Raw genomic sequence first — 15,741 nt, 5'->3', positions numbered from 1 at the left:
GATGACCTTGGACATAAAATACTGATATTGCTCTGTTGGCTTGTTTAGGAGCTCTCAGTGCCTTGCTGCAGACAGAGAAGTCAAAGCAGTGGTTTTCAACCTTTTTTGATCTGCAGAACCCTAAAAATCTGGGTTCAAAAAAGAGTGTGGACACATCCTCTCCCATCACAGCTGTGCCTGCTGAGATCTGTCTCACCTCCTTGCCAGAAGCTGAAGCCCGCTCCAACCTGCCAGCTGAGCTGCACATGTAAGTGCTTCCTAATATACTTTGCTCAAAATGGGTTAGGTTAGCTGAGGCAGTTAAAGTCTTTGCTGACCTGGCTCATTCTCCTTGAAAAGAATTTGGAAGCAAAGCCCAGCGCTGATCTGAAGATGTGATAACCTCTGGCAAGGGAACAGTGACAAGCTGCTGGGAGCAGAACTTCTCCAGCGGGCAGAGAACACGTACCCACACCCTGAGGCTTGCAAATATTGTCCCAGCCCTTCTAGCAAGGTGGCTGTAGAGCTCCTTGCCTCTCCTGCTTGGGTTGCACAGAAGCCTCCAATAATATCCCTGCAGCAATAATGGCAATTACTTAGGCAGAGAGGAGGTTATTCAGTACATTTTTAGCTGTCTCTTAATGTCATTAATAGCTAGAAGAAGTGGCATGAGCCCTGCCAGCACTGCATGGGGCAGCATTTTGGAATGACACCACTTTGTGGTTTGGGTATAGTTTATTTTTACTGCAGTTCTGAAACTGCTGTTAATAGTTCATTGACTAAACCCGTAAGTCACTTCCAGTGAAAGCTCTCCCAGCCTTGAAAATGGTTCGAAATAAGTCTCATTTTTGCAGTCATGAACAAACTCTGTTAGAAATCCCTGGCTGATGGGGCAAGAACAGCTTTTGCAACTGGGCGAGGACAGCTCAGCTGGTGAGATTCTGCTTCCAGTATGCCAGTGGCTCAGGGACAGCCTGTATGGAGCAGTCAGACATGGAGAAAACCCGCTTTCACCTCTGACTGCAACACAAATGGGTGTTTCTCTGCTCCATTAACCCAACATTTTATGAGCCGTTTACTGTCACCGCTGCTCAGCTTGAGAAAGGGCCACTGTATTTAGGAATGGCCAAGCAGGAGGAAGCTGGGGTTTCTTTTGCTTTTTCTGCCCTGATTCAAACATGGTCCCATGCTAGTCTGACACAGGGTGTCCGTTAGGACAGGTCTAATGGTAGGAACCGTACCAGCAAAGCCCCATCACCACAGACACTAAACACTGCCTAACACACAGCAAGAAAGAGCCTAAGTAAATGGCAAATCTGGTGCTCTTACCTGTCTGGCTTGCTGTCCAGGAAAGCAGCAAGTGGAGAGAAGACAAGACAAATGTTCAGGTTAGAGAGGACTTGCAGAGGAAAGGGGAAGCATTTGCTCAGCTCTACCCCTGGTAACACAGGTGGAAGGTGGGACCAGCAAAGATTACCCAGTTAGATCAGTGCTAATGAACACCAACAAGGACCACCTGAGTCCCTGACCCCAGAGCACTTGTTTGTCCAGCAGCTTCACGCATGCTGGGATGCAAAAGATACACCCATGTGCATAAGCAAACACACCTGTCCAGAGGAAAGATGGAGCAGGGTTAAGAGAGCACCCTCCATCCCGGGTACTAGATGTCCCAAGCTAAGGACACCCCTGCATTGGCCACAGCTGCCATCCTCCCCCTTTTCTCGATCTATTCTGCTCAGCATCTGCTTCCTTTCCTGTCCTCTTTCACTGCACAGTGTGGCCAGTGTGTGCTCAAGGGGCCCCCATTCCCAGCCACACACCATGAGCTGCTCTGAAAGGCAAGGAAAAGGGAGACATTTCCAGGGGTTGTTCCTTCCTCTCTCCTGCAGACTCACATTACACCCCTGCTGCTGCCGCTCTTGTCTCCCAACTCCAGCTGAAAACCAGCGTGGGAACAATGGAGGTTTCTGCTGATCCAAAGCACAAAGGTGCTTTCTGTGCATCACCCGCCCTGTGCACACACACACAGGGCACAGGAAGGGGAGCCCGAGACTGTGGTTGTGAGCAGCTTTTCTGGAGAAGACAGGCAAGAGACCTGCCAAACTCACTGCACACATGCCGCATGGGGCAGACTCTGAAGCAGCCAGTCCCTGCAAAAAATCCACTGCTAATCTCTCCTGTGCCAGTCAGACCCTTCCATTTCACCATTTGTGCCTCAGGGCTCCTCTCTCTGGTGCTGGTGGAAGGATTTGCCCTCAGCTGACAACTACAGGACCAAGGAGGAAATTCCCTTTAGAGGCTAGAGCTGGGGACATTCAGAACAGCCACAGGTCTGGGCAAGAAGCATCTCTTACTTTTTGTAGAGCAGAATGGCAATGACAATGCAGATGATGAACACCACGGCCAGGACGGGCCCGATGACCCAGATCAGGCCCTCCTCTCCATCAATGATCGGCTGTGGATCAGGGTTGTCCAGCTGGATGGGGTCGGAGAAAGGACTAGCAGCAAAAGTCTGGAAGACATGAAAGATTGTGGAACAGAGTTCAGAGATGGAATGGGGACTGAAAACAATGGGCAAGCATACAGTATTCCACAAGAAAAACTGCTAGAGAGGATGTGAGCTCTCTGCAGCACAAACCAAATAATAACAGAGAAAATGCCCTCTTCAATCTATAGAAAAACCTCTTGTCTGTGAGCATCGATGTGCCAGGTTATCTTCCTCCTCCACTGCTCCCGGCAAGACAGACCACTGAAAGATCACATTCACATGAAGTTGTAGACTGGCTCATGCCTATGGCTCACGTAATCTTGTAGCCAGGAAAGTGCTTTTAGAAAACCAGTTGACTACGCCTCTGTTCCAGCACGTCCCTGACCCCTCTCCACTGCCACAAACATACAAACACTTTCTCCAAGCTCTCATGTAACCATCTGGATTTTGACAGTCAGATGGGATTACAGAGAAAGAGGGAAGGGATTAAAACAAGAATTAATGCTTAGAAACAGTCTGGTCTGGTGACTGAAAAAACCCAACCCTTACAATTAAATGTAAATTAATAAAATACAGTATGTCTCCTCTGCTCCCTCTGCAGTGAGCTGGGCTCTTGAGGAGAATCAGAGGCACATTCAGACCCATCAGAGTCCTAACTAACAGGCACTGCCTGCTTGTTCTTATGAGTGCTACAATCTCCCCACCCCAGGAAGGGTGCATTCCCTCCCATCCCGCACGGAAACTACAGAAACTAAAATGCACAGAGGAGAACCGGCATGCCCTGGGGTTTGGGTGAAAAGTCTGGGACAGGACAAGAACAGGAGATCTGCACTTTGGGTCCTTAAACTCTATCAGCTCTCAGCAAGACTGAAATACTGCTACATACTTGGAGCTGCTGTGAATCCAGGCTGTTGTGAGCAAGTATGCAGTACCTTGTTCTAAAGCAGAAATTACCACAAGCTGCAGTAATCCGATTGAGAAACCCATTCAGAAGCGTGTCAGCCTAATCCTTTAATATCAAATACACAACTAAACATTTATTTGGGAAAAAACCCCCTGAAAATCCTTAATTTCAAATAGCTCCCTGCTACAACTCCATAGGGGGATTTAAAAACAACAAAGTATTAGACTGCTTCCTATTGTGCATGAGGGAGGAGGCAGATAAATATTCAAACAATTGTTTTCATAAAGCCAAACACAGCACCACTGAAATCAGCAGAGGTGCTGAAGTGGTAAAAAGAGCAGAGAGCATACGCAGTTTTCCATAAAAAAATGCTCCCCTCTGCTTGGCAGGAAACTTAGTAATGACCAGGGCATGTGACATGCTGCTCTCAAAGCAGGATGTCTAGGGTCATTGCTCTGAGGAATACAAGGACAGCCTTTACAAGGAATTACTCTTTGTGAAGGGGTTTGACCTAGGGATCTCTGAACTTGAGAGCAGTCCTGAGTGGATAGTTCAGTACTGCCCATTCTGGACTCAAATCTGGAGCCACAAGTGTAGCGAGCACTGCCTACGAAGACTGGCAAAATGCAGAAGCAGGGCACAAGATGCTTGCGTCATTAGCCTGTCTGCTTGGAAGAGCGCGTTCGCTGCATGCTGACACAAGCACAAACAGCTCCAACAGCCACATGCAAAAGCTCCACAGCTGGACTGGAAGGTCTTTACAAAGAAAAAAAACCTCAAGCTCTGGCATCTGGTGGGAGAGGGTTACGGAGAATGCCCGGAAGGTACCAGGGCTCCTGGCAGCTCACAAGGGAGCAGCTGCTGTCTCTGGTCGATAATGGCGATGGAGGGGCACAAGCATCTGAAGAGGGCAAGAGAAAGCAGGCAGCACTTACGGCCTCAGGTTCCTGCAGCACTGCCAGGATGAAGATGACATATTTCTGCCCTGGCTCCAGGGCTCTGTTCTCAAAGTTGTCGTAGTGCTTCATGTCCCCCAAGATGAAGTGGGAGGGGAGGGAGCGAAAACGGGCAGCAATGTAGGGCTTGGGGAAGTCCAGTTGTCGGGAGTGACGCAGACTTCGGCGCCGGAGCCTGGCAATGTCCTGAACGAGCTGGAGGAAGCAAAGGAACACTCTAAGCCCTGATGCCTTCAGCACCATCAAGGGAGCAGGAAGGAAGGAGAGCGAAACCATCCCACTCAGACGGGCCACACCCTAGCTACTCAGAACGTGGAGCGCAGACACCCCAAAACTCCCCCTCCCAGGCTCTCAGGTCACCACCCCGTCCATTACAGCTGTTTGCTCTCTCCCTACAACTGCCTTCAGTTTCACCCACACTCACCTCCTCCAGGTCCATCTCCTCAGGGCTGCCCAAGGGGCTGAGGAACTGTCCTCCCCGGGACTTCCTGAGAGGCACCACCACAATGTAGTAAGCCCTAAGAGTTGGGAATAATCAGAAGAAATAGAAGGAATTAATCTTCTACGAGCCACAGAAGAGGAGAGTGCACACACTGATGTGGAAGGCTAGGTTTGCCCAAACAGCCCCACTGGCCCAGCCCAGCAAGCCCCTTATTTTTGTTATTGCTGCTCCTGGAGCGAGCCTGGATTCAGTGGCAGCCCCATATGACATGTCTCCTTACTTACTCCCTTTGCATTTCTTTAGCACCCCTTGTTAGCTCAGGGAAGTAGCTCCAAAAGACAACAGTAAGCAAGGCTAAAAATGCAGGGAACACAGCCCCTTGCCACTGCCCTTGCGGGTTTGTACTGTGGACTCCAGCCATCAGGGCTGACCCCTGCAACATAAACTGAGCACCCCACATCTGCAGTTCAACAGAAACCTACTGGACAGGCACAGAGCTCTTCACATCTGGGAGAATCACCACCACGTTGCCATCAGCATCAGGCTTGTGGGTCACCTCTGGCTTCTTTGATAACATGTCAGCAGCGGTCCAGGCAGCGACGTTCTGCTGCAAGCCACCCATGCTATTGCCCTGGTTCATGAGAACGAAGTTATAGAACGTGCGGGGCTTCAGGTTGGTGATGAGTTTCTTGGTGGTGCGGCCGTCCACATCGACATTCAGCCCATTGTACTGGATCTGTGGGAGGTGAAGAGGCAGCAAAGTTGTACCATGAGCAAGGCTGATACTGCTCAAGCACCCAAACTCCTTCCTCCCCATTGCTTCGGTTTGCCGAGAACATGGGGCACACAGCTGTGCCATGCTCCACCCAGCTCTGCCGGAGCTGGTGCAAACACAGGAACAGAAGGCATTTGAGTGGGGAGCCGTCTGTCTCTTCTGCCCACCGCAGGGTCCCCAAGCATAACGCAGATGCAGGACAAAGGCTTGAGACTTTTCTGGGAAGAGAGATTTTTATCTGGAAATGGGAAAATTGTGGTAACTTGCCTAGGGAGGCAATGGCTTGGTAACAGAGGTGGGAATGCAGCCCAACAGCCCTGATTTTCAACCCATCTCCTTGATCTAGTGATTAACCATTATCTGCCCATATCTGAGGCAGGAATCAGAATGCCTGCCTCTTACAACCTCATATTCAAACCAACAGACAAGACTCCCAGGAAAATGAGAAGGAACACAGCTCTGACTCCTCCCTTCCACTTGCCTTGTATGGGGTGGGAGAGTTGTAATTCTCAGGGAACTCCCAGCTCAAAAGGACAGATGTCTTTGTCACCATCTTCACCTTGAAGTTTTTGGGTAAAACTGCTGAGAGAAAAGTGAGGAGGAAGGGGAGAAAGGAGAAGAAAAGGCAGCAGAGGGAAGAAAGAGCAAGAAAGAGAAGGAAGAGAATGTCAGGCACTGGCAAAAGGGCCTGCCAGTCTGGGTCTGGCTGCCGCTGCAGGAATGGAAGGGCTCGCTCCCTCCTCCACACTTTGCTTGAGTTTTGCCAAGGTCCATCTCCAGTGCTCCCTGTCCCCACGCCTAACCCCAGGGAGGGGTGAGGGAGGGTGCGTGGCTTTGCCCACACACTTATGGGTCTGGGTGGCTGCTGCAGGAACAAGGTGCTGGCTTTCTGAGCATGCTCAGGTGAGGAAACCCATCCCAGGTCATGTTTTGAGGCTTTTTGATTTTTCTGTTTTCTTTTGGCTGTTTGCAAAAGCTGAAGAAAATGCTCTTCCCACCTGTATAGCGACTGGCCCCCCACTTCAGGCGCCAGTGAAAGAAGGGTGTCCGGACTTAACTTAGAAGAAAGCGGTAAAAGGGACTTACCTGTCACAAGGCAGAGAGGAGCTGAGGGACTGAGTGTGAAACCAGTGCTTTGCATTTACTCACGAGCCTGGCTGAGCCTGGCTTGACCTCTCCAGCTCTCTGCCTCCCGGCACCAGCCCCGGTTACAAGGAGAGAGAGGGAGGAGAAACCGGTAAGTCCTACCTTGATCCAGCTGGAACGTCCGATACTGGACGGTCGGGCTGTACGGCCCGGGGCCTTTACTGGTGTGAGCACGGATTTTAACATCATAGGCGGTGTTGGGTTTGAGGCCGTTGAGGGTGTACGAGTTCTCTGGGGAGGGGGGCAGGTCTTTTTCCAGCGGGTTGCCGGGAGAACCGGCTTCCCGGTAGGCCACGGTGTATTTGACGATGGCTCCATTCCTCTCGGCCAGCACGGGGGGGAGCCAGCCAAACTGGACCGACATGGAAGTGATGTTGCTCGCCTCGAGGATTTGGGGGTAACCCTTGGGGATGTCTTCAGGGGTGGTGAGTTCCTGCACAGCTTCCTCCCCAAAGCCAGCCCGGCTTTTCACGGCCAGCTTGAAAACATACGTGGCGCCTTTGTGGATGCTGGGAGCAGTGTACTTATCCTCCAAGGCCGTGAACTCCAAGGTAGCCAGGGGGTCGACATCCTTGCGGCCAAACTGGAGCCGGTAGCCCATCACCTGGCCTTCCGCATCCAAGGGAGGCTCCCATTTCACCAGAAGAGTGTTCTCCTCTGTCTGGTGCACAGACAGGATGGGCTTGCCTGGGACTGGGAGAGAAGAGGGACACCTTCAGTCAAACGTGGGACAGGGTGGCTGATGAGGAGATGCAGAGACTCTTAAGCTGCAGCAACAGGTTCCTCAAATCAGTGGCAAGGTTTCAGCTTGAGTCTGTGTACTTTAGTGTATCCCCCTGTAAACCGAGCTGCTGCTGCTACCCACCCGCTGTACAGGTGGATGGTCTCTATCAAGTTTAGGAAATGAGGTGCATTGCCAACGTGTCAGCTGTGAGGTGCTGACACATTTCCGGAATTATTTTTTTCTTCCCTTTCCTCAGGATGGAAAGGTGTGCACAGCTCCTCCCTTATCGCTGGGATCCCATACTCTCCCAGAGCTGGGAAGAACAAACTCAGGAATCCAGACTCCCAGCTTCCTAACCTAAACACCCGAGCAGATTGCTTCCCAGGGCAGGGAAGAACGAACACAGGAGTCCCCCAGACTCCTGTCGTCCTCTCTCTCTCCATTGCACAGCACAACTCATGCAGAAAGAGACTGGAACAGATTGGCTCAGGCTGGGAAGTCCAGAGCAGCTGAGGGTGAAGTAATGAAGGATGGGAAAGGAAGGCTGGGCAGCCCCAGGTCCTGAGCAGCAGGCATGAGGCCAGCTAAGCGAGTCTGGCAGGCATCTGATCACCCAGTTGGGTACAAAGAGAAGAAATCACACAGAGAGTGGAAACAGAGCCCAAAATCTGCGCGAAGCAGAGGGCAGGGAGAGTTGCTGCTTATTCTGTGTAGTTGCTCTCCTCTGGAGGAAGGGGAAAAGCTGAGTGGTGGTGTGTTTTCAGTCAGCTCCCTCCTTAACCTGTCAGTTAGTTCCTCCACGTTTGGGGGGATATCGTAGGAGCTGAGCAGTGTCGTGCCTCTGTCTAATGAGCCCTGGCACCGCCCGACTGCTAAGCAAGCCCACAGCCACAGTGAAATGACACGTGCAGGCCCAGAGGTTCCTGAAGCTGGAGAAACCAGAGCATTAATTCCAGCAGCTCACGCGTCATTTACACTCAACTCCACTATTAGAGATCTAATTTCCTTCCCTCTGTCTCGGTATTTTTTCTGGTTGAACAGGAAGAGGAGAGAGAATGCAGTTAGGAGAGATCCCATCCCACTCTCGCAGCACGAGTCCGACTGAGGGTCGGCAGGTTGGAAAGCCGTAGTGCGGCTAACGAAGCGAGCAGGAGGGAGCCGGCAGGGCATGTCAGGGAGCCTGGCAGAGTCAGCCTGGGGAAACCACTCCGCCTGCTGCTGCAGCGACTGATGTCTGAACAGGGGGATGAGGGGCTGTCTCTGAAACAAATGCCTTATTCATTTCAAACTGCCAAAGAATGGCTAGGGAGCAGTGCTGGGAGAGCCTCCCTTGGAAATGCCGAAGAAACACATTAAAGAGAAAAACAATGCCATTACCTTTATGTTTCGGTTTTTATCAAAAATGTTACTATAATCATCTGAGCTTGAAAATATTACATTTGCACAACAAATATTGTTTGGAAGAAAGGTGAGAAGAAAGCATGTGGGGGGGAAGTGTTTTATTTTGCAATTGGTTTGGACAGTAAAGGAGAAAATTGGATGTATTACTGTATTTAAATTCAGCCCCTAGCCCTGAATGATAAAGAAAGAAATCTCTCCTCTCAGAAGGTATATTGACTCAACACTGCAAAGAAGATAAGAATGTTACAGAGCCATTTGAAAGATTTTTTTTAAAATAGCTATTTCAAGTTGGGGGAAATTGAGTTTTGGGTAATAGCTGCTGTGCTGGAGAAAACATCCCTCTGTGACTGATCACCTGCACTGCAAATCCTAATGGGGAGAGATGAGGGAGGGTGACAAGAGAGAGTGACAAGGGAAGGAGGCAGAGAAAAAGGCTCCAAGAGAGAAAAATGAAAAGGGTAGAGAGCCTCTGGAAGAAGGCAACAAGAAGAGAGAACTCATGAGAAGAGGGAGCTGGTGAGAAGAAACATGGGCAAAGCCGGAGCGGGAAGGAGAAGAGGCCGAGTGAAGGAAAAGGCTTCTGACAGCACACTTACACTACAAGGCGTGAGGACAGGAGCCTGGATGCTGACATCCAAATGTACCCTGCTGTAACATCTGCAAGAGTTGGTGTCCTGGAAAGCAACCTTGTTCTCTTGTCTACCGTTCTCTTAACTAGGCAGGAGTGGCAAGAGGGGACAGAAAGGCTGAAATCCCGTTCACTTGTCTGAACACAAGAACATAAAATGAGATGAAGATGTGAGTTAGGACAGAGAAAAGGCAAGGGCATGGAGGGCAGCCGTGGCTCCAGCCCTGTGTGTTCCAGGCCAGGGCTCCTGAGCCCTCTCTGTCCTGTGCACTTGGCTGAGTGTCTGTGCTGCCTCCAGAGCCTGAGCGGAGGTTTCCAGGTTAATTATGCTGCAGTGACCGAAGGCCTTCGACCCCTGCAGAGGCAGAGAGCAATATTCTCCCAGAAACAAGGGACAATGTCAGTTTATGCAGCTGCTACAGGCAGGGTAAAGACGACTGCTCCAAAACTAAGAAGAAAATTAACAGATAGCCAGGGTTGGGAAGTTAGTAGACAAAGAAAATAAATGAAAAGGGGAGAAAGCCATCATCTGACAGCAGGAACAAAGGAAAGAGCATGAGCAAAATGGGGTGAGAGAAGGTAACCACAGTCCAACAAGAGATGAGCTGGATGAGGGACAACTCCAGGTCTAGGCACCATAGTCTCCCTCCACTGCACGAAACCCTTCCCATAGTGCAGAGCAGTGGTCTAGCCAGGAGAGCAGAAACCACAGGAATGCAGATGCTGAGAGGACAGGTGGAGCGTGTACCTCTCCCTTCTGCCTGCAGCACAACTGTTCGGAGGAGCAAGGGATACGCTGTTGCCCTTTGTCATTCCTCTGTTTAGGCCCTGCCATCCTAGCTTGGCACCGCATCCTCTGTACTGAGGCTGGCAGATGCTTTGCCACGAAGAATAGGTCAAAGGGAGGAATGAATCTGGGTGGTACGTGCAGACAGAGCCCATGTCCCAGAAATGCTCGCAAGGAAAGGTCAATACTGTCAGTACTTTTCCCTCCGCCAGTCTTGAGCAAAGAGGGGACGTATATTCAGACACGATACTGGAAGAGAAGAGTGGGCAGTATAAGCCACCACTGTCTTCCTGCCACTTTTCAGATCTTTGCAAGTCAACATGATGACAGCAAACCTCTGGCTCTCCTGTTCCCCAGGGTACCTGTGTGCGCCAACCATCAAAGCTACACAGTCTCAGACCAGGCAGAGATTCTCTTTGTTTCTGGTGTGCTGGAAGTTACAGCACAAGAGATTACAAGCAATGAATTCATCCTCTGTTGCATTTCTGGGTGTGGCTGGGCTTTCTGCAGCACTGGACAGAAAATTATGTCATTTAGTGTGGGCTTGTGAGGAATTAAAAGGTTTCTGCCTTACAAGAAATAATTTTGTCTTCGGGGCAGCATGGCATTTGTTGCAAGTCTGTCCTTCATGACGGGAGTAGGATAAAAGAAGCTGAGTCTGGAGAAACAGCTTCTTGGCTTTAGGAAACTGGTGAATCCCAACAGTTCAGGAAGAGACTCTTACCTGCACCCTTTGTGGTGACGACTTTCGGTTTGCTGCGAGCACCATCTCCCTTCATGGTGTAGGCGGCTACGGTAATGGAATATGCAGTCTCAGGCTGGAGCCCAGCAATGATCATTTCCTGTTTGCGAGATTGCAAAGGAAAATCATGTAAATATTCAGGTACATACACACGGGTAGACCTCTCCTCCTTGCAGGAGTCTCAGCCCTTTTCTAGCATGCAGGAACATTCACTGAATCTGAAACCACGAGACGCTCTGGGGCAACTGGGTAGATGTGGCAATTGGCAGGAAGATGAGGGCCACGTTCCCTTAGCGAGAGGCATGCACATCCCAGCTGCAAACAGCCCCTCTGTAAACACAGCGTGTCTCTGCAGGGCCCTGGTTCAATGTGTCCTCTTCCAGGTCTACCTCTCACGCATTCCCTATCTCAACACAAACTGCTTCAGCCATCAAAATGCTGTTGCGCTCTTCAAAGTGTTCCTCTTCACTATGCCGTCTCAGAGGAGGTCTCAGCGGTTTCAAGGAGATTACATTTTTTCTCCACCTCCCCCCTCTCTTCTCTCCTCAGAGATACTTTTTAACGCCTTCATAATATTAAAGGGATTGCTTTAACGCAAAGCGCAAGACGACATTTTCTGCTTGCACGCTAAAGCTCTGCTAAATCCCCAACACCCTCCTTCCTCCATCCTCTATCAGCCTGACCACACCTGGCTCCCAAGAGCTTTTGTCAGAAGACTGGCCTCAAGAATAGACCTTTCCCATGAAGCATTCAGCCCTTCAGAGGGCTGTGTTGTAAAAAGGAATACCCGTGCTAAATCAAACAGGATGAGAGCATATGCAGCAGGGTTTTCTCCGAGGCCCTGAAAAGGAGGGAGATGCGAATGTTGTGCACGTTTCGTGGCCTTCCTCTCCCCTCACCTCCCACTGCCCCTTTGTGCTTTCAGTATTTAATCTCAGGGCAGCACTTGGGAAGAATTTGCTGCTCCTGAAAATACCTGTATTGCCCGCAAAGCTGAGCGGGAGTAGAAGAGCAGAACTTCAAACCAGCGCAATTTTGATCAAGTTTGGAAGCCATTAGCTACAGAGACAGGTCTGTTTTCTAGAAGTCAAGAAACCTGTTCTGCTTTCACACTTGCCACTGAGTTTTATTAAGATTTTGGGCAAGAGACTTTGCCTTTCATGTGACTCAGTTTCTCCATCTGTAAAAGAGAGGCCCCTCACTTTTGTAGGGCACGTGGCAATCTCTAGGAGACATGAATACATTCAATTTAGTAGTGCATTATCTCGGGACCCTGCCATTTCAAGAAGGAAATGTTTTCTCCTACTGCTTTGTCGCTCTGAGATCACGGAAAACGTTTAGCATTTTAGCAGAGGTAGCAAATGCCAAACAGCCATGCTGATTTTAAGGTCTACTTAAAAGGTAAAAGCATCAGCAGTGATTCAGCGCTTTGTATCAAGAAGTGTCTAAGAATCTTGGCCCTTTAAGGGCACAAAGCCTTTGTTCATGCCCTGATAGCTTAGGACTTATGGGGCGTTGAATACCCAGTGCTTACCAGCCTATGTTTTTCAGACACAAGCCAGAGGTGCTTGCAGACCAGCCCATCTTTAAGCATCTGCTCAAGGTAGACCCAAACTCAACGCCCCCATCTGCTTTCCCATGGAGGAGCAGCAGACTCATCTTTCCTTCAGAGCCGAAGGGAAAACCCTGCAGTATTGCTGCGTGCTGACAAACTACACAATCACACAGGGTGGCAGAGCAAAGTGAACATGGTAGGGACAATGCATGGGAACACCAACAACAGGCTTTAAAGCAGGCATACTGGCACTGCAAAAAAAAAAAAAAGGGAAAGAAAAATATCACACCACATCAGGAATTGGGAGAAGGGAAGGGACAGAACCAGGATGGGAGGATTTTTACTTTTTTACTTACATATTCAGCAGTGTCATCTGTTTCCCACTGGGCAGAGAACAAGAGAGGTTTTGCACATGAGAATACAAGAGGGGAAAGAAGGGAAAGACAGAGACACAGCATGAGGAAGGAGTCCCTGAGCAAGCAGCCACACAAGGTCAGAAGTTACCAGGCCAGCATGAAGGAAGAAGTAGAGTGGGAGAAATTAGTAGATTCCACTGTGGCCTTTGCCTGTCTTAAAAGACTTCCCAGACACAGGGAGGGTGGATGGTATTTAGTTCAGTGCTGGGACAGCAGTTCATATCCTTCCACAATAGCTATTGTCTGGGAGTGCAAATGAACTGCAGAAAGACAACATACACCTTGTCACAGAGACACTCATCTACTTTCTCCAGCATTATGTTGCTTGGGATGAGACAAGGCAGCTGGAGCACCCACCCCCTCAAACCTTCCACGAGAGGAGATTGAGTAGGAGGCGAGTGCTTACCTGGGCGTCAGCCAGCATGATATCCTTGATCTGGGGCAGCCCCCTGGCCTCTCCGTTCTCCATGCGTACGTAGTGGACCTGGTAGCCGCGAATCTGGCCATGCTGGCGGTTCTGGACTGGAGAGCGCCAGAACACTTGTATGGCAGTTGAGTTCAGGACCTCCACCTCCACTTTCCGAGGCGGCGCACTGGGCACTGCGAGGAAGGGAAGGAAGGGGTAAGAGTCACTGGGGGATGTCTGTCTGGAGCCTGTCACTTCACCTATGGGACATACGCACACTGAATCTACAGCCCTGGCAGGAGGGGGAGACAATGAACTAGCTATCCCATCATCTGTCACTGGCCTTTATTCAGTGAAACAGGGAAGCAGTCCTGGGGGATCTGATCTCCATGGCTCGGAGATATGCATGGAAGGAAGGTCCATCTCATAGTCCAGCCATTCTTCCACAGGCTGCTTTGTCCCCAGTTTGGAAGAAACCATATAGTTCCAGATCACATTCTGAGGGCAAAGCCAATTTCTAATGAGCCAGAAAAGCTCTGCTCCTGCCTGTGGGATGTTAGGGTGGAGAGGACGCAGGGGGGGACTTGCCCTTGGAGTTCCCTTGTCTCTCAGGCAGGGTGGGTGGGTTGGTGGTTACAGCTGCTGCATAATCTCAGGACAGGAAACAAGAAATATCTCGGATGGAATTTGGCTGAATTTTTGGAGATAATAACAATAATAAAAATAACAACAACAATAATAATAATACAGTGCACAACAGCTTCCTCTGCAAGAAAACCATGCTTTCTCTGAGCAGGTATTCTGTCCTTTTGGATGTGGGCAGATGGTCAGGGAAACAGGACACGCACTGGGGACAAACCTGTTGCTTTTTTTAAAATTCTTTTTATTTGGGATGGAGGAAGAAAGCCTGAGAAGTTTGGAATTTACTTATGTTATTTACTTGACCTGTATTATTTGAGGGTCTTACCCTCACAGTGAGGGTGCTCTCCCTTCATGCACACATTCACATTTTTTTCTGGTTTTATTTTACTGTAGAAATACCAGGAAAGTTCAAGTCTTGTTGTCCATGTTAGTGCTAAAAGTCTCTGAGCTGGGCCACTGAACTGGAGTCTAAACTGTTTGTCACTGAAGGTTTTTTTAAACTTTAAGGAAGAGAATCTTCCTTATTACCACTAACCAGAACTTTGACTTAAAGAGCAGCTAGTAACAAGGACTGTGTGCGAAGAACTCTTAGTATTTTAAAACAGTTTCTGGCAGCAATTGTCTCCTCTGATTTCATTTCCTTGCTGCCTCAGCTGCTTGCTTGCTCAGTAAAAGCATCTTTTCAGGAAAAGCGGTGCAGTCGAGGCTCAGTGGCTTGACATTAAAGAAACCACCCAGAAATTCAAAACCACAGCCCTACAGCAGGGAGGGACAACCCTGCAGGCCCAGTGCTCAGAGGGGCTCAGCGAGATGGCAGCCAAGGATGCTGCACCCTGGGACCGCAGGCGGTGCCGAGGCCCCGCTCGGGCTTTGCTCTTGCGCCACGCGCCAGCCGCGAGAAGGGACTCGACGCGTCCCCCCCGGCGTGGCGAGAGCCCGCTCCAGGGACACGTGTTCACCAGGGGACTCAGGAGAAAACCAGAAAAAGTGCAATTACCATCTTCATCCGTCCGGACGATAACTGGCGAGCTCTCCGGGCCCGGCCCCACCTCCGTGTGAGCCACGACAGTGATGCGATACTCTGTCCACTTCTCCAGGGACTCCAGTAGGATCTGACTGGTGCTTGGGGGGATATCATTCACCTCCTTAAGCTCCGTGTCCTCAGAGTCCAGTGCTCGATAGTAGACGCTGTATCCAGCCAGGACGCCATTTTGGCTTTCGGCCGGAGGCGGCCGCCAACTTACCAGAATGGCGGTGGATCTGGTGCTGACGCATTTTACGTCTTGAGGGGGGGCAGACGGTTCTACGAGGGGGGAAAATTCAGGAGGGAAAGGGAAGAAGGGGGAAAAAACAAAAGATGGGAAAGATAAAAGAAAAAAAAAAGGAAAATGATAACAAAAAAATCTAAAATAAAACATACAAAAATTTGGTTTAGGAAGATAAAATTAAAAAAGAAGAGAGCTTTTTGTTGTTGTGGTTTTTTTTTTTAAATGAAAAGAAAAAAAAGCCAACGGAAATGAAATGGGGCATCAAAACTGAAATGTTCTAAAGCAAAGGACTAAAACAGCAAGCGGGCTAGCCAAGAGGGGTCCTGCTGCTTCTAGCGAGAGTGCCTGGCACAAAACTAAGCACCCAGCTTTACCCTATAGAAGACCTTTCCTTTAACTCCCTGTTTTACAGCAGTCTGGCAAATCCTGCCCTGGTAAAGCACTTGTTTCCAAACTCCAGTCTCTGGGATCTTGAATTTCTT

At 49.8% G+C, this 15,741-nt stretch overlaps 1 protein-coding gene across 1 annotated transcript in view; it reads right to left on the bottom strand.

Annotated features, from left to right (window-relative positions):
• PTPRS (protein tyrosine phosphatase receptor type S) overlaps positions 1–15,741 on the bottom strand; it is a 225,264-nt gene that overhangs the window by 21,169 nt on the left and 188,354 nt on the right. Inside the window, 11 exon segments of the mRNA XM_075723865.1 lie at positions 1,309–1,320; positions 2,334–2,491; positions 4,307–4,522; positions 4,752–4,845; positions 5,252–5,505; positions 6,026–6,123; positions 6,793–7,383; positions 10,955–11,072; positions 12,884–12,910; positions 13,350–13,543; positions 14,989–15,294. Coding sequence (XP_075579980.1) covers positions 1,309–1,320; positions 2,334–2,491; positions 4,307–4,522; positions 4,752–4,845; positions 5,252–5,505; positions 6,026–6,123; positions 6,793–7,383; positions 10,955–11,072; positions 12,884–12,910; positions 13,350–13,543; positions 14,989–15,294 — 2,068 coding nt within the window.

Source organism: Pelecanus crispus, chromosome 20 (assembly GCF_030463565.1).
Source record: "Pelecanus crispus isolate bPelCri1 chromosome 20, bPelCri1.pri, whole genome shotgun sequence".
Lineage (NCBI taxonomy): Eukaryota > Metazoa > Chordata > Aves > Pelecaniformes > Pelecanidae > Pelecanus > Pelecanus crispus.
This window is presented reverse-complemented; position numbering and strand designations above follow the sequence as displayed.